This window comes from Sorex araneus, chromosome 3, assembly GCF_027595985.1.
Source record: "Sorex araneus isolate mSorAra2 chromosome 3, mSorAra2.pri, whole genome shotgun sequence".
Taxonomy (NCBI): Eukaryota; Metazoa; Chordata; class Mammalia; order Eulipotyphla; family Soricidae; genus Sorex; species Sorex araneus.
In genome coordinates this window covers 183,516,768-183,538,410 of record NC_073304.1, presented here as the reverse complement: position 1 = coordinate 183,538,410, position 21,643 = coordinate 183,516,768, and the positions used below count along the sequence as shown (strand labels likewise).

The window sequence follows — 21,643 nt, the reverse complement described above, 5'->3', positions numbered from 1 at the left end:
GGATATAGTGCCGCCAGCAGGTACACCTGTACCTATGGGGCTAGTGCAGCAGCAGCTTGATGATGCCTTCAGACTTCCACATACCCCAAAATTGCTGCTATGTCTTTGGCCAGACCCCAACAACTTGGAGCCAAGTTCACCAAGAGAATTAAACAGCCAAAAGTTAGTTATGTGGGAGACACACCGACAAACCACCTCTGGCTCAGCTATATTAGCCTTATTTCAGAGACCCATAAATCTCAAAAGAGATCAAAAGATGCAGTAGGGGCCTGTAGTGCAGAGGTAGGTGGGAACCCATGACTGAGAGCCCCAGGTTCCCTTGGATCAAGACTTGGCCTCCTCCTCCCAGGTCCCCAGTTTTCCAGTAGCTTGGCAGACACACCCACACCCACAAACTGCCCCTGGAGCCATGTAATCTCATCAATGGCCAAGACCCAGAAACTATAAACTAAAGCTCCCAGAAAAGAGCACTGCAGAATATCCTGACTCTGTGCCAGGCTGTCTTCACTGGGGCACCTCAGAGGGGGGTGGGTTGAGTTGCCCTCCCTGCCCCAAGCAGAACCCTGGCAGCCAAAAACCTCCAGAACCTAATCACTGCCATGCCCAAGGCCACTCTTCACATGCTCGGACGAGCCTCACCAAAGAGGGCACAAGCCTCACCTAAAACAAGATGAACCTCACCAGAGAGCGGGCCAGAAGGAAAACCCAGATTTTCAGAAACACGTGACTGAGACCTCCAAGTCCACTTGGATCGGGACTGGGCCTCCTCCCACCCCAGGTCCACAGTGTTCCAAAAAAACAATAAATAATACAATTGCAAGTATACAATAGAATGCTGAAAGAATTCAGAGTGCCATAGACTGAATGCCATTACATACCAAGGAAAAGAAGTAATAGAGAAGTGACTTTTTTAAAACTGAGAATAGAAAATATTTAATGGTTAACAGCAAGAGAAACAACCTTGAATTATAGGAATATCAAAAGAGGAACATAAGAAAGAAAAAGAGATAACAAGTGTAAATGGAAAATGTTCCCAATCACTGGAGGGAAACGTATGCACAGAACCAAAAGATTCAAAGAATACCAAACAAAATCTATCCATAACTATATTATTTTCCTAGATCATTTTCCTTCTAAAGTTTTAAATATATCTTGCAAGGTAGGTTTACTATCAACAAATTAGATCAAATTTATCTATTTCCCTTTCAGTTTTTGAAGGATAATTTAGCAGAGTACAGAATGATAGGTCGGTTCCCCTTCCCAATCCCCATTGATCCTCCCCTTCAACAAACTCTTGAACTTTTATTTGACTCTCTTCTTGTTGGCATGGTTTCTGAGAAGTTAAGAGACAATCTGTTCTCCTATAGGTGACTTTTGTCCCTGATTTCTTTAAGAAAATTTTTTTTAGTTTGAAAGTTATATGCTTAGGTGTTTTTCAGGGGATTTATCCTGGTTAAGAGTTCTCAAAACTTCCTGGATCTGTGGTTTAGTGTCTGATATTAAGGATGAGAAAATACATTATGGTTCTAAATATTTTGTTTGTTTCTCTTCTTCTGGTACTCCAATTACACACCAACTAGACCTTTTGTTGTTTCACATTCTTTGCATATTTGTGCTTTTTATTAGTTATTATCTTTAATTTTCAGTTTTGTAGTTTATATTGATATAGCAAGCTTCAAGTTGCCATTTCAAGTCAATTACAGAGGTTTTGTTCTTTTGCATTTCTTTATGATTCTTTTTTTTTGGGGGGGGGTTACACCCGACCATGCCCAGGGGTCATTCCTGGCTCATGCACTCAGCATTACTCCTGGCGGTGCTCGGTGGACCATATGGGATGCTGGGATTCGAACCCGGGTCAGCCGCGTGCAAGGCAAACGCCCTACCTGCTGTGCTATCACTCCAGCCCCTTCTTTATGATTCTTTTAAAGGATTTCCAATCCCTTGTTTACATTATTGATTTTTTTTAACATACTGCTGACTTTTTCCATCAGGGTCAGCATAGAATCATAGTTGTTTTGAGATTCTATTCTGAACTGTATTGTTACTTAACACCACAGACGTAGCTAAATCGCCTTGATGATTTACCCCATTGCTTCTCACCTTTCTCCCCTTCCCATTTACTCTATTTCTTACTTTCAACTCCCTATGAGGAAAAGGGTGAACCCTCCTTTAAACCATTGCATTTCCTCATCCAATCACACTAAATACCACATATAAGCGAATCATGCTGTTTTTGTCCCACTTCTTCTGATTACTTCATTTAACATATCTTCCAGTTCCATCCATGTTGCAGCAAACTGCGTGATTTCATTATCTCTTAGGCGGTGCAGTTTTCCATTGTGTGTATCTATCAAATCTTCATAATCTACTGATCTGCTATTGGACATCTAAGGTTGATTCCAAATCTTAGCTATTAAACTGAGTGCTGCAATGAATACTGGTGTGCATATGTCCTTTTGGTTGAATGTTTTTCTGTCCAGGGGATAGACACCCAAAAGTGGAATTGCTGGATCATGTGGTAGTACAATTTTAAGTTTACTAAGAACCCATCATATGTTTTTCCACAGGGTTGAACCAGACAACCTTCCTACCAGCAATGGAAGGGAGTTCCGTTTTCACAACACCCCCAACAACACAAGTTGTTCCCAGTATTTTTGATATGTATGATTCTCACTGGTGTGATATGGTACCTCATTGTTGTCTTGATTTGGATTTCCAAAAAAGAAACATGTGATGGTGAGCATGTTTTCTTGTGCTTGTTGGCCATATGTTGGTCTTAATCAGAAGTTCCTGTTCACTCCTCTCCCCATTTTTTGATGGAGTTTTTGGATTTTTTTGTTGCTGATCTGTGAGAAATTTATATATCCTAGGTATCAGCCATTTATTTGTATATTCTCTCTTTCAGTTAGTTTTTAGTTTTAGTCCGTGTTTCTTTTGACATGCAGAAACTCTTTAATTTGATGTAACCTATTTGATTATGTTTTATTCTGTTGTTTTTGAAAACGGCATTGTATCACTGAAGACATCTTTAAGGTACAGAGCTCGGAGCTTTCAGTATTTTCCTGAGTGTATGTTATTGATCCTGGTCTAACTCAAGGTCTTTGACTAGCTTTGAATTTACTTTTGCATAAGGTCTAAGATACAGTAATATTTTACTCATGGTTATCTACTTTTGCCAGCACCATTTGCTGAATGTGCTCTTTTAACTTCATTTCATGCTCTCAACTCCTCTGTCAAATATTAGCTGACCATATGTATGGGAGTTTGTCCTTGAATATTCTATTCTGACTTATTGGTATGAGAGTTATCTTTATTCCAATACCATGCTATTTTGCTAACAATGGCTTTATAATATTGTTTCAAATTAGTTAATGAGATACCCCCCGTTGGATAACATAGTCTCAGGTAGGTTAGGTTTATTGGGTTACTCCCATCACAGTGCTCCCATTCTTCTGTTTATTTGTAACTTCTTTCTTGTGTTCTGATGACTTGTAAATATTGTTTTTGTCTTCTCTTTAAGTCCCTTGCATAGTTTTTTCAGTGCCATGTTCTTTTGTATGGGCACAGAAAGATAGTAGTAAATGTTATGCTTTTGTAACCTGAGAGTCATTTGACTCTACATGATATTTTCCTCCTGGGCAACTGTTCTCTTTACCAAAGCCTCAGCTGCCCTTACTTTCTAGCACCCCCAAAGGCAGGGTCTTGAAGAGGAACAGGATGGACCCAGGGCAAGTGGTGAGTTATGTGCTACCCTGGCATCGAGATGGACCTGGCCAAAGTGTCAAATGTTTATAAGTGAAGAGCTTGGTCATGGACAAATGCTCCAAAAAGTAATAACTAAAAAATTAATAACTGAAAAATTAATAACATGATCCAAAAAGTAATAACTAGATTCAGACCCTGCTAGGTTTAGGAATGATTGGTTAATCTGGCCCGAGAGCTGTAGTCTGAGTCTGTGGCAAGATGTTCCCAGGAAAGCTGCCCTACAAGCCTCAATGTATCTCTTACTGTGTCCATACAAAAATAACTAATATTAAGATGCTGATTGAGTTTTTGGACTGAGGAAAGGAGAAAAACACCTTAAGTGGTATTTTGCTTTTGGGCAGTCAGGAAGGGCTTTGGAATGCCTCTAGGTGGTGTTTCCTTTGAACCTGGTGGGCCCTCAGGAAGGGTTTTTTTATGTTTATTTTGCTACCAGACTGTGTGTAGCCCAGAGGGCAAGGTGGAGAGAGATAAGCAGGGGTGGAGAGACTAGTGAAGAAGAAGCAGAATTTAGAAGGCTGGGATCAAGGAATGAGGGGCAGTGTGAGATTAGAATGGGATGCTCAGAGAGACTGGAACAGGCTTGTGGAGAGAATGGAATAAATGGCAACTGATCAATCAACCGGCTTGGCCCTCATTTCCTCTTCCATCTCCCCCATGGCCTGGGCCGCTAAGGCTGGGCGAGTGGCCCGGGACCAACCCCCCTGAACCAGGGCAGCAAACGGGGTGAGCCACCAGGGCTCTCCCCTGGCCGCCACCCTGGCAGGTATTTTTACACTCCCAGTTCTTATTTTTCAATATGGTTCTGGATATTTGGGGTCAATTATGATTCCGTACAAATAATATGTATAATAAAATATGATTTCAAACTTTATTATGGACTATTCAAGAATGTCTGAATTTGGGTAGGAATACATTGAATCTATATACTACTTTAAGAAAGTTATTTTTTTATCAATGGTGATATTTCAAATCCATGAGTATGGAATATTTTTCCAGTTTCAAAGGTCATCTATTTCCTTCTTAATTGTTTTGTAATTTTTATGGCAAAGATCTGTTAAATTGATTCCTGCTTTGGGTATCAGTGTAATGTTAACTTCACAGACAATGTTAGGAAGGATTCCTATTTCTTCAATATTTTGGAAGAGTTTAAGGATCAACGGCCCTAATCTTCTCTAAAGATTTGACAGAACTCACCAGTAAAACTATCTGGACGAGGAATTTGTTTTAGGGAAGATTCTTGATTACTGCTTCAAATTCTTTGCTTGTGATTGGCCTGTTTGGGCTTTCAACTTGTGAGAGCACATGTTTCTAAAATCTGTCCATTTCTTCTAGGTTAACCAGCTGAAGTGAGTAGAGTTGTTCATAGTAAGCTCTCATGATGGCTTGCATTTCTAAGTCTTCTTTTGCAATCTCTCTCCTTCCATTTCTGATCACACTTATTTGAATATTTTCTTTTTTTCCTCATGAGTCTAGCCAACAGTTTGTCATATATTTTTTCGAAGAACCAGCTTCTGGTTTTATTGTATTTTGTATTACATCTTTCATTTCTCAGTCATTGATTTCTGTTCTGATTTTTATTTCCTTCCTCCTTCTGGTCTTTGGATTAATTTGTTGTTGGTTCTCTAGATGTTTGAGATGCACATGTAGGTTGTTGAGTTTATCTTTTTTCCTCCTTTCCTAATGTAGGCCTGCATTGCTATGAGTTTCCCTCTAAGTACAGCTTACGCTGTGTCCCATAGGTTTTGATAAATTGTTTCTTTATCATTTCTCTCAAGGAATTTTTTAAAAATACCTTCCTTGATTTCTACGATCCAGCTTTTACTCAGCACTATGTTGTTCAGTCTTCTCCAGGTGTTAGAGTTTCTCCACCATACATACCTCACTGGGATAAATCCTATTTGATGTGGTACACAATTTTTTTACATGCTATTGGGTTTTGTTTGCTAAGATTTCATTGACGATATTATTTTGTTCTTTTTATGATAAATTTCTATATCTATGGCATTGTGATCTGAGAGGATACTTGGTATGATATGTATATCTATGAATTCATGGATGTTTATCTATACCATAAAATGTGATCTATCCTGTAGAACATTTTGTGTGCACTAGAGAAAAATATGTCTTCAGTTTTTTGAGAAGCCCTTACTGCAAGCAGTAAGCTTTGAGGATGAGAAGCCCTGTATGTATTAATATATGCACTAGTCCCGGCTCTTATGACTTTACTGACATTATATCAAGCTGATCTCTCCAGTGGTGACAGTGAAGAGCTAAATCCACAACTTTCTTTAGATTGGATGTTGTTTGGTCTGATATAAGCATGGGTGTCCCAGATTTTTCTGTCTATTGTTGGCTTGTATAACTGCACTCTATCTTTTCAGTCTGAACCGTGTGTCTATCTTCTGATTTTAGATGTGTTTCCTATAAGCAACAAACAGATGATTTCTGTTTCCTGATCTATTCCACCACTCTGCATCTTTTGATGGGAGAGATCAGTCCATTGACATTCAGAGAAATTACTGATATAAAGGGCTATGTTGCCATTTTTTTAAAATTGAATCACCATGTGGAAAATTACAATGCTTTCAGGCTTAAGTCTCAATTATACAATGCTGAAACAACCATCCCTTCACCAGTGCCCATATCCCACCACCAAAAAAAAAAAAGTACACCTCCCATCCTGCCCCCCCCGCACCCCCCCTGCCTTATAACTGATAAATTTCACTTACTTTCTATTTACTTTGGTTACATTCAATATTTCAACACAAACCTCACTATTATTGTTAGGAGTACCCCACTAGAGTCAGACCTGTTGTGAAGAGATATGAGGTCTCTTCACAACAGGTTTTGGATTTCTGTACTTTAGCAACTAAGTCCAGGGAGATTTCTTCCAGGTATTGGATCACTGCCAGCTTGTTAACACACGTGCGGCCCCCGGGATCACATCTTGGCAGCAGGCGGGGCCGGTGCCACCCACCTTCCCAAGAGCACCCTTGCATCCTATTGCTGCAGTTCCGTAAATCCCATCTGTGGTCCTCATAATATGGCAGTCACCACGCCCTTCACCCCCGGCAAGGAAGAGGCGAAAGAGAGAAATACCTTTCTCCTCCTGGGCGGGCATGGAGCCGAGGTTTAGTTCTCAGTCTGGAGACATTATTCGAGGAGCTGCCCATGCCGAAAAATTTAGCTGGCGTCTAGAGTCGCGTTCATGCAGCTGTGGAGAGGCCGCACACACGTGCAGCCTCCGGGATCACATCTTGGCGGCAGGCAGGGCCGGTGCCACCCACCTTCCCCTATGTTGCCATTTTACTGTTCAGGATTGTTGCTTCTACAAGTGGATGTTTGGTTTATACACATGGTCTTTCAGTATTTCCTGTGGCCAGCTTGGTTAAAGCAACTGCTGTCAGCTCTTTTTGTGTGAGAACGTTTTTACCCCTCCCTCCCGTCTAAATGAAGCTTTTAAAGGTAGTGAACTCTAGGTTGAAAGTGTTTTTCAGCATATGATTTGAAATGTCATTCCACTCTTTTCTATCCTGTACCATTTCAGAGGAGAGATCTGTTGCAATTCTCATATTATTTCATTTATATTTAAGGTTTCTCTTCTCTCTAGGAGCTTTAAGAAGTCTATCTCTTTGGATTTTGTCATTTTGATTACTGTATGTCCTGGCATTTTTCTTTTTGGGTTTATTTTGCTTGGTATTCTTTGGGTCTCTTGAATCTGTATATCAGCCTCCCTCCAAAGAGAGTGGGAGTTCTTAGTTATAATCCCTCCTACCACTTGTTCATCCCCTTTTCAATTTTACGCACCTCCTGCTATTCCTATAATTCAGAGACTGTGCCAGTTGCAGTTATCCATTAAGTGCCTTCCATTCTCTTCCATTCTTCTACTTCTCTTTCTTTTGCCAGTTCCCCTATCAATGCTGGCTCATATTTTGTCTTAAAGTCTTCTCTATTGCTCTCTACAAGTGCAATACTGCTACTATGGCTTACAACTATGTTCTTTAATTCCTTTAGTTCATTTTTTATGGAAATTGCCAGGCTCTCAATCAGTTCTTCTTTGAATTGGTCAAATTTCTCATCTAGTGATTGCTTAATTTCACTGGCCAGTACTTCTTTAATTTCTATTGCAATGTAGTGAGTGTTGATTTCAGGTCTTCATCATCAAGGCTCAAAATGTTTATTGAGCTCGAGGATTTGCCTGAGTTCTGATCTTTGTCTGAAACAGCAGTTGGGTTACTTAGTTTCCCCACTGTTCTTTGAGTTTCATGTGGATTTAGAGGCTCAGTCCTCAAGAACTGATATGTTGTTGTTTATACCAGACAACTGCTAATAATACCCCTGTTATTCAGATTAGTTCACTTACCATGTAGAGCTATTAGACTAAGAGAAAAGGTTTTTGAACTAATCACTCCTTTTAGTTGACTGAGATATATGACTCTATAAGGTCAGTGAAGTATGTTTGTCGCATCCACTGAACATATGAAGTGTGTTCAGTAAGAATCTTTTGAGAACACTAACGCTTCCATGCGATGTTCGGGTTCAGAAAACCAGCCCTCAGGGTTCTGAGTTTGAGGCTTTCCTTTTGTTAGCTGGCCATGGTGAGAAGATCGAGTGAGTGAAGGCCCAGTACCTAAGAGCACACACCTGGGTTCAAAGAATTAGATCTATGTCAGACAGGACAACTCCCTGATCAGTAACTGGGATCTGGGGTAGGTGAGAACGGAGTGCTCAGGGTCTCATGCTTTCTGTCTGGAATCTAACCATCATGAGAAGAAGCAGGTGATCTGAGTTCAGTTAAATTTTTTGATGGTTGATTTGCCCTTTAAATTTTTCTTGATAACCAGACAAAATTTAGTGGGTAAAATAGAACTACCATTAATAAGTCTTTGGAAAATATGGTAGTAATATAAAGAGGGAATATTCTATAGTCCTCTGATTAGGTTTTAGTATTTTAGTGAAAAGACCTATGCCTCTGAATTGAGAAATTCACTAGCATTTGACAATCCTACCTACACCCAACATGCACAGACATATTCCTTTTGAAGTAAAACAGAATAGTTAGTTGATTTGAATTGAACAATCATTCCATAAGGCCAATAGATTATGAGAAAACCCAAGTGGGTTAAGTTCTGGTTTAGGGATTTCTCCTGAGAGCAAACTTGTATAAGAAGATTGCTACTAATAAGAACAATGATCAGACATATTCCAGAATGGTTCCTTTTCCCTTTCTAATGCCAGAAGTCTAAAGGGACATTTACTTGACTGTAGGATGACATTACTTTGTCCTCTCCCCACTTGCCATGAGTAGCTTGTCCCGGTTTTTCCCCGAGTTTAGGCTTACCCCAGTCTCACCCATCAAGGTGTTCCCGAATCTCTCCCACCCCTTTTTTTATAATCACTTCTCTATGCTCTCTTCCCCAAAACAGTTAATCCGAGGCTTTCCCTTAATCTGACTCGCTAATTTGTACGGTCAGACCTTCCTAGGATACTGAATTTATATTATATAAGTTAATATTGCCTTTCTCCTCTTCTTGTGCCTTTTGAATAATTTGCTTTAAAGCAATGTCCTTTTTGTATAGACACAAGAAGACAATATTATGTTTTTATAACTTGGGAATTAATTGGCCTCGAATATTATTCCCTCCCGGGCATCTGCTTTCTCCACTTAAGCCTCAGTTACCCTCATTTTTTAGCACCCCAAAAGCAGGGTCCCGACGAGGGACAGGAAGGATCCAGGGCAAGCGGTGAGTTATGTGCTATCCTGGCATCGAGATGGGCCTGGCCAAAGTGCCTAATTCTTAACTATAAGTTAAGAGCTTGATCATAGACAAATGCTGTCATGATCCAAAAGTAATGATGAGACTAGGACCCTGCTAGGGATAGGAAAGACTGATTTGGCCTGAGCACTGTAGTCTGAGATTGAGATGGCCCCAGGAGAGCAATTCTATAAGCTTTAATGCATCTCTTATTGTGTCCATACAAAATGATTAATATTATGAATTCTTATATGTTTGCTGGCTGAGGAGAAGAGAAACACACTCATGGGACTCCGCCCTTGGGTGGATCCTCCTGCTGAAAGAGAATTAAGTCCTTGGAGAAGCATCCCCTAAGGGAAAGGAACCTTACCCTATTGATTGTGACCACACCTAGGTGTAGACCCCCAACCCCCTCGTGCTGGGGAGATTTAACTAGGCTGTAAGAGTGAGTTGGGGGGCCAGATCCACGGGGCCCAGATCCACAGATCCAGAGAGAGACCGAGAGCCGGGAGAGAAGCAGGGAGAGAGAATGAAATAAACTGATCGAGCAAACAGTTTGGCCTTCTTCCTTCCGTTGCCTGCCCTCAACTGACAGCACACATAGCGGTTCCGGGGTACCGAACGCAGGCGGTGAGACAGAGCCACCCAGAGAGCCCGCGAGTGCGCACGCCCCTCGGCGAGCCTTAGTTAATTACACTTAACATTTACAGGAGAACAAGGACAATCTTCTGGTGATAAACTTAACTAGTGGATACCTCTCTACTATTGGCTCTTCTGGAGATATTTTTCAAAATCTCAGAGTTGTCTACACAGAGTTTCCAGTAAAAAATCCTATTATAGTTCAGGTTTTCTGACCCAGCACTGAGTTCTTGCTTCAGAATCTCTGCATCAGTTAACAACAACCTTCCTGTATTTACCTGACTGTAAAGTTATTGATCTGTTATCCTCCTTTCCTCTCTCTACATATTCCAGAAGAACTAATGATTTGATATGATACAATTAGAATTGTGTGGAAAATTCTAGGATGCTTACATGTATAACACAAAACAAAGTCTGGTGATAACTTTTTTTTTTTTAAATATAATACCAAAGACATAACCAATGAAAGACAAGAACTGACAGGTTAAAATTCATTACAATTATAATGTCTGCTGAGACAGACATTGTCAGAAAAATATGAAGACAAGCCATACGACAGAAAAATAAAATCAGCAAAAGATATCTGGTTTTTTGCTTGTTTTTTTCTTTTTGGGCGGTACCTGGCAGTGCTCAGGGTTTACTCCTGGCTCTGCACTCATGGGTCCACTGGGGTGCAAGGGATGGAATTCAGGTCAGCAGAGCACAAGACAAACATCCTACACACTGTAGAATCTTTCCGGCCCACAAAAGATACACCTGATAAAGATCCGTTATTCAATTAAACTCTCGATGGGTCAAATCTGTTAGCACACATCTCACCAATTAATATTAACAGATGACAAATAAGCATATGATAAGAATCTACACATTGTATGTCATCAGGGTAATTCAGATCAAAGATTTACCATTACAAACCTATTAGAATCACCAATCTGGAAAACAGACACCAAATGATGGAGAAGATGATGTCTCCTCATAGAGAACTGATTGTTCCAAGAGCTATCAGGTGAATGATAGCATTTGTCTGTCTAAGAAATCCGGAAGCACAAAATTAAAAATAGTTTCTGAAGGCCAACTGTTTTACTTCCAGTGTCCAATTAATATAAGGATAGTCGGGCCCACAGTAAAAATCTGAGAAGGCATTTGAACCCACTCTATTTGAGTATCCACTACCTTGAATAATTCTCTGCTGCTGTTGCCGAATTTCATCAAAACTCAAGCCTCTTGTCTCCTCTGGCTCCTCGAAGAGCCAAGGGTTAGGTAATTCTCGTTTGGCCCCTCCAGTCATCAGGCTGGACCTACAAACAACATTAAACATGTTACATTATTCAAAATATATTCTGTTAAAAATTACTCTCAGAAGCACAAAGATGGTCACTCATGCATTCTTTTAATACATTTAATTCAACCACAACAAACTTCACCTTTAGTTGATGCTAGCAACTGTATACAGTGGTGGAAGAGATTTCAGGATGAATACTGTAGAAGTCTATTCCCTAAAAGAATTGAAGACTTTTAAAAGACCGTGACAGCACATCAAATTCTTTTTTACTAATCCTCTAGAATGCATTTATGTCAAACATAAATGAGGAAGAATCTTACATTTCAAAAACACACAAAATGGAAGTGGGTTTGAGGGACTCTACCTTATCAATCCCAATCTGTAGATCACGAAGTCATGCTTCAAACCCAAAACCACATGGTCGCTAGTGGATCCAGTGTGATTATTATGAAAAAGCTCTTTTTTTTTTTGAAATTATTTTGAAGCCGGTGATACGCAACAATCATACTTCACTCACCTTACTCATAAGTATCAGTTAACTAAAAAGAATGACTAGTTGAAGACCCCTTGTTATAAGCAAACAAAGTAAAAGAAATCATTTGAAAACCACATATATTATCAGTAACAACTAAACAGATCAGTTCTTAAATAACTGGAAATCTGAACCTCCAGAATAAACATATGTAAACATAAAGAACAGATACACAATAAATATACATAAAGAACAATGGGGAAAATAAGAAACCCAAGTGCTTTGTCAGACAGAGATAGAAACCCAGGCAAATTCTCAAGCCCATTAAAACTCTTGAGCTGGATAATGAGACCTGAAATTAACACTCACTGCATTATAATAGAGATTAAGCAAGCACTGGCCAGTGAAATTAAGCAATCACTAGATGAAAACTTAGACCAAGTCAAAGAAGAACTGATTCAAAGGATGATGGATTCCATACAAAATGAAATGAAGGAAATAAAGAACACAACAGCAAACCATAGTAGAACTGCAAACAGAACCAGATGGACAAACCTGAAAACAAAAATACAAGTCAGCACTAATAGGGAACTGGCAAAAGAAAAGAGAAACTCTAGAAAAGGAGAAAATTAAGGTACTTAATGGATAACAGAAAGAAGAACAATCTCTGAATTATAGAAATACCAGAAAAAGGAGAAAGGGAAAAAACAAATAGTGGGAGGGATTATATTTGAAAACTTCCCCATTCTGTAGAGGGAGGCTGGATATACGGATTCAAGAGGCTCAAAGGGTACCAAGCAAAACAGATCCAAATGGAAGAACATAGTACTCAAAGTCGCAAAATCCAAAGAGAGACTTCTTAAAGCTTCTAGAGAGAAGAGAAACCTAAAATATATGAGGGAAATAACAAAAATCACAACAGATCTCTCCCCAAGAAATGGTAAAGAAGAGAAAGGGCTGGAATAACATATTCAAATCACTCAATGAAAAAATTTCAAACTAGAGTCCACTGGGAAATAGTCATTTAGCAGGGAAGGAAAGATAAAAACACTGAGAGACAAGCAAGAGCTGACAGCATTTGCTACAACTAAACCAGCCCTGAATGAGAAAGACTGAAAGACGATTTATACAAACCCAAGAGTCATTTGTAGAAGCAACAACCCCAAACAGAAGAGTGGACATATAACCCTTTATGTCAAGAATTTCTATGAATATAAATGGACTGAAATCCCCCATCAAATAGCAAAGAGTAGCAGGATGGATCAGGAAACAAAATCCACCTATCCATTTGGTGCTTATAGGAAACACCTCTAAAATCACAGGATGGACACAGGCTCAGAGTGAAAAGATGAAAAACAACCATAAAGCCAATGGTAAAGAGAAAAAAGCTGAGAAAGCCATACATATATAAGACCAAACAAAATTCAATTTAAAGAAAGAGATGAACACTGCTTATTAAGGGAACATTAGATCAAGAAGTACTAGCATAAATGCCAAATGTTGGATCAGCAAAGTTTATAAGGCTTTAGCTCACAAACTAAAGAAATAAATGGATGGAAAAACAAGAGTAATAGGGAACTTCAACACTGTCACCACTGGATAGATCAACTAGACAAAATATCAGTAAAGATATAAGAGCACTAAGTAAAAATTTAGAAGAGCTGAGAATGATGGATATATACAGGGCCTTACATCCTCAAAAATCCAAATACACATTTTTCTCTAACACACACTGAACATTCTCCAGAGTATGTCACACATTAGAGCAAAAGACAAACCTACATTAATTCACAAAGATATAATCATACCAAGCATTCTATCAGACCACAATGCCACAGAGACAGAAATTAATCATAAAAAAGAAGATTTGGAGAAAATTTAACACCTTGAAGACTCAACAAGAAAAAACATGGGAAGAAATTTTTAAAAATTCCTTGAGACTAATGATAATAAAAAAACAAGTTATCAAAATCTATGGGACACATCAAAAACCATACTTAGGCGAAAACACATAGCAATACAGGCCTACACTAGGAAAGAAGAAAAATAAAATCAAGAACCCAAAAGTGTACATCTAAAATATCTGGAGATTTTAATATAGTCCCATTTGTTTATCTCTGTTTCCATTTGGTTGATCAGTTGCGTGTCATCTTTGAAGATATCTTTAGCTTCAATATTGTGGAGGGTTTCGCCGACTTTGTCTTCAATGTGCAAGCTTCTGCACTGCAAAAGATACAGTGACCAGAATACAAAGACAATCTACAGAATGGGAAAGGATATTTACCCAATACCCATCCGATAAGGGGTTGATATCAAGGGTATATAAGGCACTGGTTGAACTCTACAAGAAGAAAACATCCAACCTCATCAGAAAATGGGGCGAAGAAATGAACAGAAACTTTCCCAAAGAAGAGGTACGAATGGCCAAAAGGCACATGAAAAAATGCTCTTCATCACTAATCATCAGGGAGATGCAGATCAAAACAACTATGAGATACCACCTCACACCACAGAGACTAACACACATCCAAAAGAACAAAAGCAACCACTGTTGGAGGGGATGGGGGGGAGAAAGGGACCCTTCTACACTGTTGGTGGGAATGCTGACTTGTTTAGCCCTTCTGGAAAACAATATGGACACTCCTCAAAAAATTAGTAATTGAGCTCCCGTTTAACCCAGCAATACCACTGCTGGGAATATATCCCGGAGAAGCAAAAAAGTACAGTCAAAACGACATCTGCACTTATATGTTCATCGCAGCACTGTTTACAATAGCCAGAACCTGGAAAAAACCCAAGTACCCAAGAACAGATGACTGGTGAAAGAAACTTTGGTACATCTATAAAATGGAATACTATGCAGCTGTTAGAAAAGATGAAGTCATGAATTTTGTATATAAGTAGATCAACATGGAAAGTATCATGCTAAGTGAAATGAGTCAGAAAGAGAGAGACAGACATAGAAAGATTGCACTCATCTGTGGAATATAAATTAACAGAGTAGGAGACTAACACCCAAGAATAGTAGAAATAAGTACCAGGAGGTTGGCTCTATGGCTTGGAATCTGGCCTCACATGCTGGGGGAAAAGGCAGTTCAGATAGAGAAGGGAATATCAAGTAAACTGTGGTTGGAGAACCTGCTCAGGAGAGGAGATGCGTGCTGAAAGTAGACTATAGATTGAACACAATGGCCACTCAATACCCCTATTACAGACCACAACACCCAAAAGGAGAGAGAGAACAAAAGGGAATGTCCTGCCACAGAAGCGGGGGGTGGGAGGGATACTGGGTTCACTGGTGGTGGAGATGGACACTGGTGGAGGGATGGGTGCTCGAACATTTTATGAGGGAAACACAAGTACGAAAATGTGTAAATCTGTTACTGTAACCTGATGGTGATTCACTAATCAAAAATTTTTTTAAATAAAAATTTAAAAAATATATATGTAAACATACAACCTGTAACAACATGTTAGTAATCTCTTATACAAGGGCTTAAGGGCTCCATGGTGAGCTACAACAATCTTCACACACTTTCCTCTAAGGGAAAATTTTTTGATCATTTTTAGTGAATTATTTATAACAGCAATATAAAAAATTATTTAGGGTCTGCTATAGGGGCAGGCTTGAGGGGTGGTGGGAAAATTGGAAATAATCGTTGTGAGAAGTTGCTATGGTGGTGGGATTGGTGTTAGAATACTGAATATAACAAATCATCATGAACAACTTTATTAAATAAATATAAAAATAAATGAACAAAACTGAAAAAAATAAATTAAAAAATAAAATAAAATGAAATATCTGGAGAACCAATAACAAATGAATCCAAAGACAGGCAGAATGAAAGAAATCATGAAATCCAGAACAGAACTCAATGATATAGTGATTAAGAGGTGATAAAAAAATTAAAAATTAAAAAATTAAAAATCAATGAAACCAGAAACTGGTTCATCAAAAGAATAAAGAAGATAGACAAGCTTTGTCTAATTCACTAGGGGAATAAAAGGCACATGAAAAACACTCATCAACACTTATTATGAAAATCCAAATCAGAAAACAATGAGATATGATCTCACACCAGTGAGAATGGCATTGTAGCACTGTAGCACTGTTGCCCCATTGTTCATCGATTTGCTCGAGCGGGCACCAGTAACATCTCCATTGTGAGACTTGTTGTTACCGGTTTTGGCATAACTGGGAACAATCTGTGTTGGTGGGGATGTTATCTGGTTCAACCACTATGGAAAGCAGCAAGGAAGATTTACAATGAGCTCAAAATTGAGTTACCATAAGACCCAGCCATACCACGTGGATATGTACACCCTGCACATAAAAACCTTCATTCAAAAGGGCATGTGCACACCATTATTCATTGCAGCATTCAATAAAACAGCTAAGATTTGGAATCAACCTAGACATCCCACAACAGATTAATGCACCATGGAGATGTGGAATATATAGAATACTATGTAGCTGTAAGGAAAGATGAATCACACAATTTGCTACAACATGGATGGAACTGGAACATATCATGTTAAATGGAGGAAGCCAGAAGAAGGATAATATTACTTATATGTAGCATGTAGAATAACTGTAACTATGCAATAGTTTAAAAGGGGATCATCATCCTTGGCCCCAGAGTACAAGGAGAATAAGAAAATAAATAGAGTGAAGGGGAAGAAGCAAAGAGATAGAATTCAACAGGTCAAGGTGTCAAGGCGATACGGGTACATCGGTGGCAGTAAGGAATGATAGAGATAAATATCCAAACCACAGAGTCAACAACAGTGAAATAAAGGGATCCAGATTTTTTCATTTTTAACTACTGAGCTTATTTGAACAAATATCCATTCAAATCTGGCAATGCCTAATCTATCACTAACCAGAAGTGGTTAAGGGACATCTTATAATAAAAGGCTGGAGGAAGATTTTCATTAAAAAGATGCTGAAGGAAAGCAAAGAATTTTATTTGTTACAGCAGAATCTATTGGCTCATTTGGGACTGTCTTGTCAATTTTTTGTGTATCCTTTTAGTTGGACTTATGTGTAGAAACTTTGACTTAATTTTGGTTTACTAGGTTGGCTACTAATACAATAGACTTGCCTTGGTTTTTTAAATTTTATTTTAATAAAGAAAACTTCACAACTTTTGATACAATTCTACAACTAAAACTGATTATGTAACACAGCTCTGCTATTAAAAGCAGTATGTATAAAAAATCAATTTTTGTAAAAATTGTTGTATCTGGTTGCAGGGTTAGGTCCTTGCCAAGAATATATTAAGTTGTAGTTGTCTGTTGTTTTAGGTGGTGCTGCTTGGTGTGCACCTCCTGAAAGATTTAATCAGGGGTCAGTAGAGCTGGACCTATGTGTGAGTCAACATGGCAGTGATGGGCCTGACTGCTAGGGCTTCCAGAAGTATGGGAGGTTGGGGGGAAGCTACCCACCCAAAATCTGAAAAGCACCACAGTTCTAAGCCTGAGTACCAGACACCTAAAATTATTCACAGATTGGCTACTCTGCAGAAAATATTTGTGAAGCAGTAGAATCAAACCCTTGGCATAGCTGCATTGGTGGGGTGTGACTGCAGCTGCTGGAGTTCTGGCTGGGGGGATATTCAGCCTGCCCCCCCTCGGAGGGAACCCTAAAGTTTTCAGCTGTGGGGACTGGTGATTCCATAAATTTTTGATGCCTGAAGTGCATCTCTTGGGAGAGTTAGTAGGACATAAGTAAAGCAGGGCCAGTGTGAGTCAATATAGTAGCGGTTGTGGGAGGAAGGTGAGCATGCCTGCTGGGGCTTTCAGAAGTACACGGGTTTGGGGGAAAACCTGAACTTTAATAACGAAACTGTAAAAGGTGCCTGTCAAAATGGCAGGCTGGAATGGCAGGGTAGGAGAGGGAACCTGAGAACGCTGGTGGAAGGAAATTGACACTGGTGGCAGGAATGGTGATGGAACACGGTATGTCTAAAATACAATAGATTAACTTTGTAAATCATGGTGCTTTAATAAAATTTAGGTGAAAAAGAAGATATAACATTATATAGCACACACACAAAATGATCATATAAAGTTTTAATGGAAAGCACCAGTTGCTCACAGAAACATTCAGTGTTTCGAATCCAATTTTATAAATATGCTTGTAGAATTTATAGCATAATAGATAAATTTTGAGATATCAGTACCAACTTTTATTTCTCCTAATAACTCACTTGTCAATACTAAAATGTATTAATTCAGAAATATTACAGTCTGAGGAACAGATAACACATTTTTGACGTTAGGACCCATTTTTATAGAAGTCTTAGAACAAGTGTCTCCTTTCCCTGCCCCAACCTGTCTACATTCCATCCTTGCCAAAAGAACTATTTTGCTCATAAAACTATCACAACCCAGATAGAGGCATTCACTACCACATATTCTTTATATAACTCATATAATATGATAAAAATGATGATGTGACACATAGTATTACCTGCAATAATAACAGTTAATACTTATGTGCAGGCACAGCCCAGGCTGTTGATACATATTCTCTCACACTTCTATTATTTGTTTTTCTAGCCCTTGGTTAGAAATCACTGCTATCTTATGGTTTGATCTCTTATATAGATAAGTGTTAAGTAGAATGCAGGAACTGTAAACTTGTCTTTCTTTATATTTTGAATGCAGGGTCTATCTAAGAGTGACTCAGGTCACAAAGGCCGCGTATAGCAATGATGGCTCAATGCTGCTCAGGCCCTGCAGTGTAGACCACAAGGGTCCCCCTGGGAGTATTCAGGGGCCACCAGAACAAGACTCAGGTAGTTGTGGTTAATACCTGGTGAGGCCAAGGGTTGGGGAGCATATAATGCCATGGATCAAAACAGGGATATGTAGAACTAATGCTTGCAACCTTTACACCTGTGCTATCTCCCGAGTCCTGACATTTACTCCTGATTAAACTATACACAACTCTCGAAACAGAGAATGAAGGAAGAGCTGTAAACATAAGCTTTAGTCCTGGCTCCACCATGCACCAATAATATCTGAGAGTTATATCTACCACAGGGGTTGCTAAGGATTAAATAATATAATCCATGTGTTAAAAACTATTTTCTAATAATAACTATGTGGTACTGGAGGAGGGGGAAAGTAATATAGAGAAAACAAGTCTGTTTCTGCTCTTAGAAGCATAAATTCTCAATAGAAATGTTGCATCTATCTGTGGGAGTTGAATGAGGGGGAGAACATACAAATTGTGTTCAAAGTGCTTAATACAATGCCTGAAGAAAACAATCATTCAATAAATTGTTTTATCAGTTTGCCAGTTACTGTGATACATGACAGAAGGCAGTGAGGTATTTCTTACTAAAAGAATATATCCCAAAAGACTATATTAATTTCACTTCTAATTTAGTGAAACAATAAAACCTATAGAAGAAGACGATATGAGTGAAAAAAGCAAACAGGAACAAACTGGATGAAAAGTTTTAATTCTTTAGGCAAAAATTTTAAAGTGATCACTGTACTTAGAAGTATTAATATGCCAAACAGAAGTATGACTTGCCTCTATATGATTAAATAGTAGATACATTTCTTTACTACTTTGTCAGTTTCAAATACCTAAGATGTCAAGAGTTTGAATTTATTATCTAGAATTTAATTTCTAACAATTTTGAAGGAGAAAGAAGAAAGCAATGACTTGTATGTTTATTGCCGCACTGTTCATAATAGCCAGAATCTGGAAACAACCTGAGGGCCTGAGAACAGAGGACTAGTTAAAGAAACTTTGGTATGTCTACACAATGGAATATTATGCAGCATGTTAGAAAAAAAAAGTCATAAAATTTGCTGATAAGTGGATGGACATGGAGAGTATTATGCTAAGTGAAATGAGTCAGAAAGAGAGGGACAGACATAGAATGACTGCACTCATTTGTGGAATGTAAAATAACGTAATATGAGACTAACAGCCATGGACAGTAGAGACAAGGGCCAGGGGAACTGTGCTGAAGTTTAGAAGCCTTCCTCATGTACTGGGGGAGAAAAGGCAGTTGGGATGGAGAAGGGACTACTAAGTCAATGATGGCTGGAGGGGATTACTCAGGATGGAAGATGGTACTAAAAGTAGACTAAGGAAGAAACATGATGGCCTCTCAGTATCTGTTTTGCAAACCATAATGCCCCAAAATAGAGAGTAAGAAGGAAGGTGCCTGCCACAGAGGGAAGGGGTAGGATGGGGTGGGGGTGGCGGGAGGGGTACTAGGGACATTGGTGTTGAAAATGCGCACTGGTGGAGGGATGGGTATTTGATCATTGTATGACTGAATCTTAATCATGAAAGCTTTATAACTGTATCTCACGGGGATTCAATAAAAATAAATAAATAAAAAGAAAGCAATGATAAAAGTAAAGAAGGAAATTTACAATTAAGACATACCCTCAATTCTTATGACATCTTGCAACTGTCAGTTCTTGATCATTGTATGTGCTATGGGGTACAGTGCACAGTAACTAGCAAAAGAATTTACTGTAAATGATAGAATGGTTCAAAATTACATAAAGTAACATCAAATGGGCATCTATCACCAGCTCTGAGCATCCATTCAAATTAGTATTTTTCACATAAGTTAATGATACAGTAGTTTTCTATAGTTACTGTGTCTTAATGAGAGATATAACCACACCTAAGGTATCATTGTATCACTGTCATCCCGTTGCTCATCGATTTGCTCGAACAGGCACCAGTAACATCTCCATTGTGAGACTTGTTGTTACTGTTTTTGGCATATCAAATATGTCACAAGTAGCTTGCCAGGCTCTGCTGAGCAGGCGAGATACTCTCATAGCTTGCCAGGCTCTCCAAGAGGGACAGAGGAATCGAACCCAGGTTGGCTGCATACAAGACAAACGCCCTATCCACTGTGCTATCGCTCCAGACCCAGGTATACATTGAAAAATTATTAAAAGGCTAAAAAGATTAGAACATCGCTTTAGCAATGTCCAAAACCAGAAAAGTAGACCTGAGCCTTTAATTAGATAGATGTATAATGTATATGAATATTACATACATACATATATATTAGCACCAATTACAGAATCAAGTATAACATGGGAAAAATTTAATATTAATATCAATCCAAATTAATAAAAAAATGTATAGGAAAGATATATAAGGACTAAATTCAGATCTAGGTAAGTCCTAAGCACTAGAAAATTATTCTTATCTTGCTCCAATATAGTTCAATAGAAAATAAATAGTAGGGTCCACATCCCACAGCAGTTAGCAAGTCAATTCACCCACTGCTCCACATATGCATGACTAAATAGTGGAAGAGAGGCCATTAAGTCAGTAAAATTCACAGGTGACTAGTGAGGTTATTCTCTCCACACAGGAAGAAACTTTTCTTGAATGAGTGCCCAGCAGCACACAAATGCTTGGAAAGCATTTTCCTGCCTCCCTGAAGTGAGAAAACCAACCTCAGGTTCAGAACACACATTCTGTGACCAATGCTGAATGCCACTGATGCTTGGCTCCACCCATAGGTCAGACCAGTGGTGGGTGTGGTTTTCCCAACAGATAGCCTGGTTAATACCCCACTACATATCACATAAGATTCACAACTTGGCCTCTTATACTGAACTCTCACCAGGGCAACCTGCTACCCCAACCAGATTAAGCCAAACTCCACTAGCCCCTACTTCAATCAACATCCCATCAAAATCCACAAAAGTAATGATGAGTGC

The 21,643-nt window shown here is 38.9% G+C and overlaps 1 protein-coding gene across 1 annotated transcript in view; it reads right to left on the bottom strand.

Moving 5' to 3' along the window:
* STX8 (syntaxin 8) overlaps window positions 1-21,643 on the bottom strand; it is a 327,110-nt gene that overhangs the window by 243,013 nt on the left and 62,454 nt on the right. Inside the window, exon 5 of the mRNA XM_004605184.2 lies at window positions 11,334-11,458. Coding sequence (XP_004605241.1) covers window positions 11,334-11,458 — 125 coding nt within the window. The remainder of the gene's footprint in view (window positions 1-11,333; window positions 11,459-21,643) is intronic.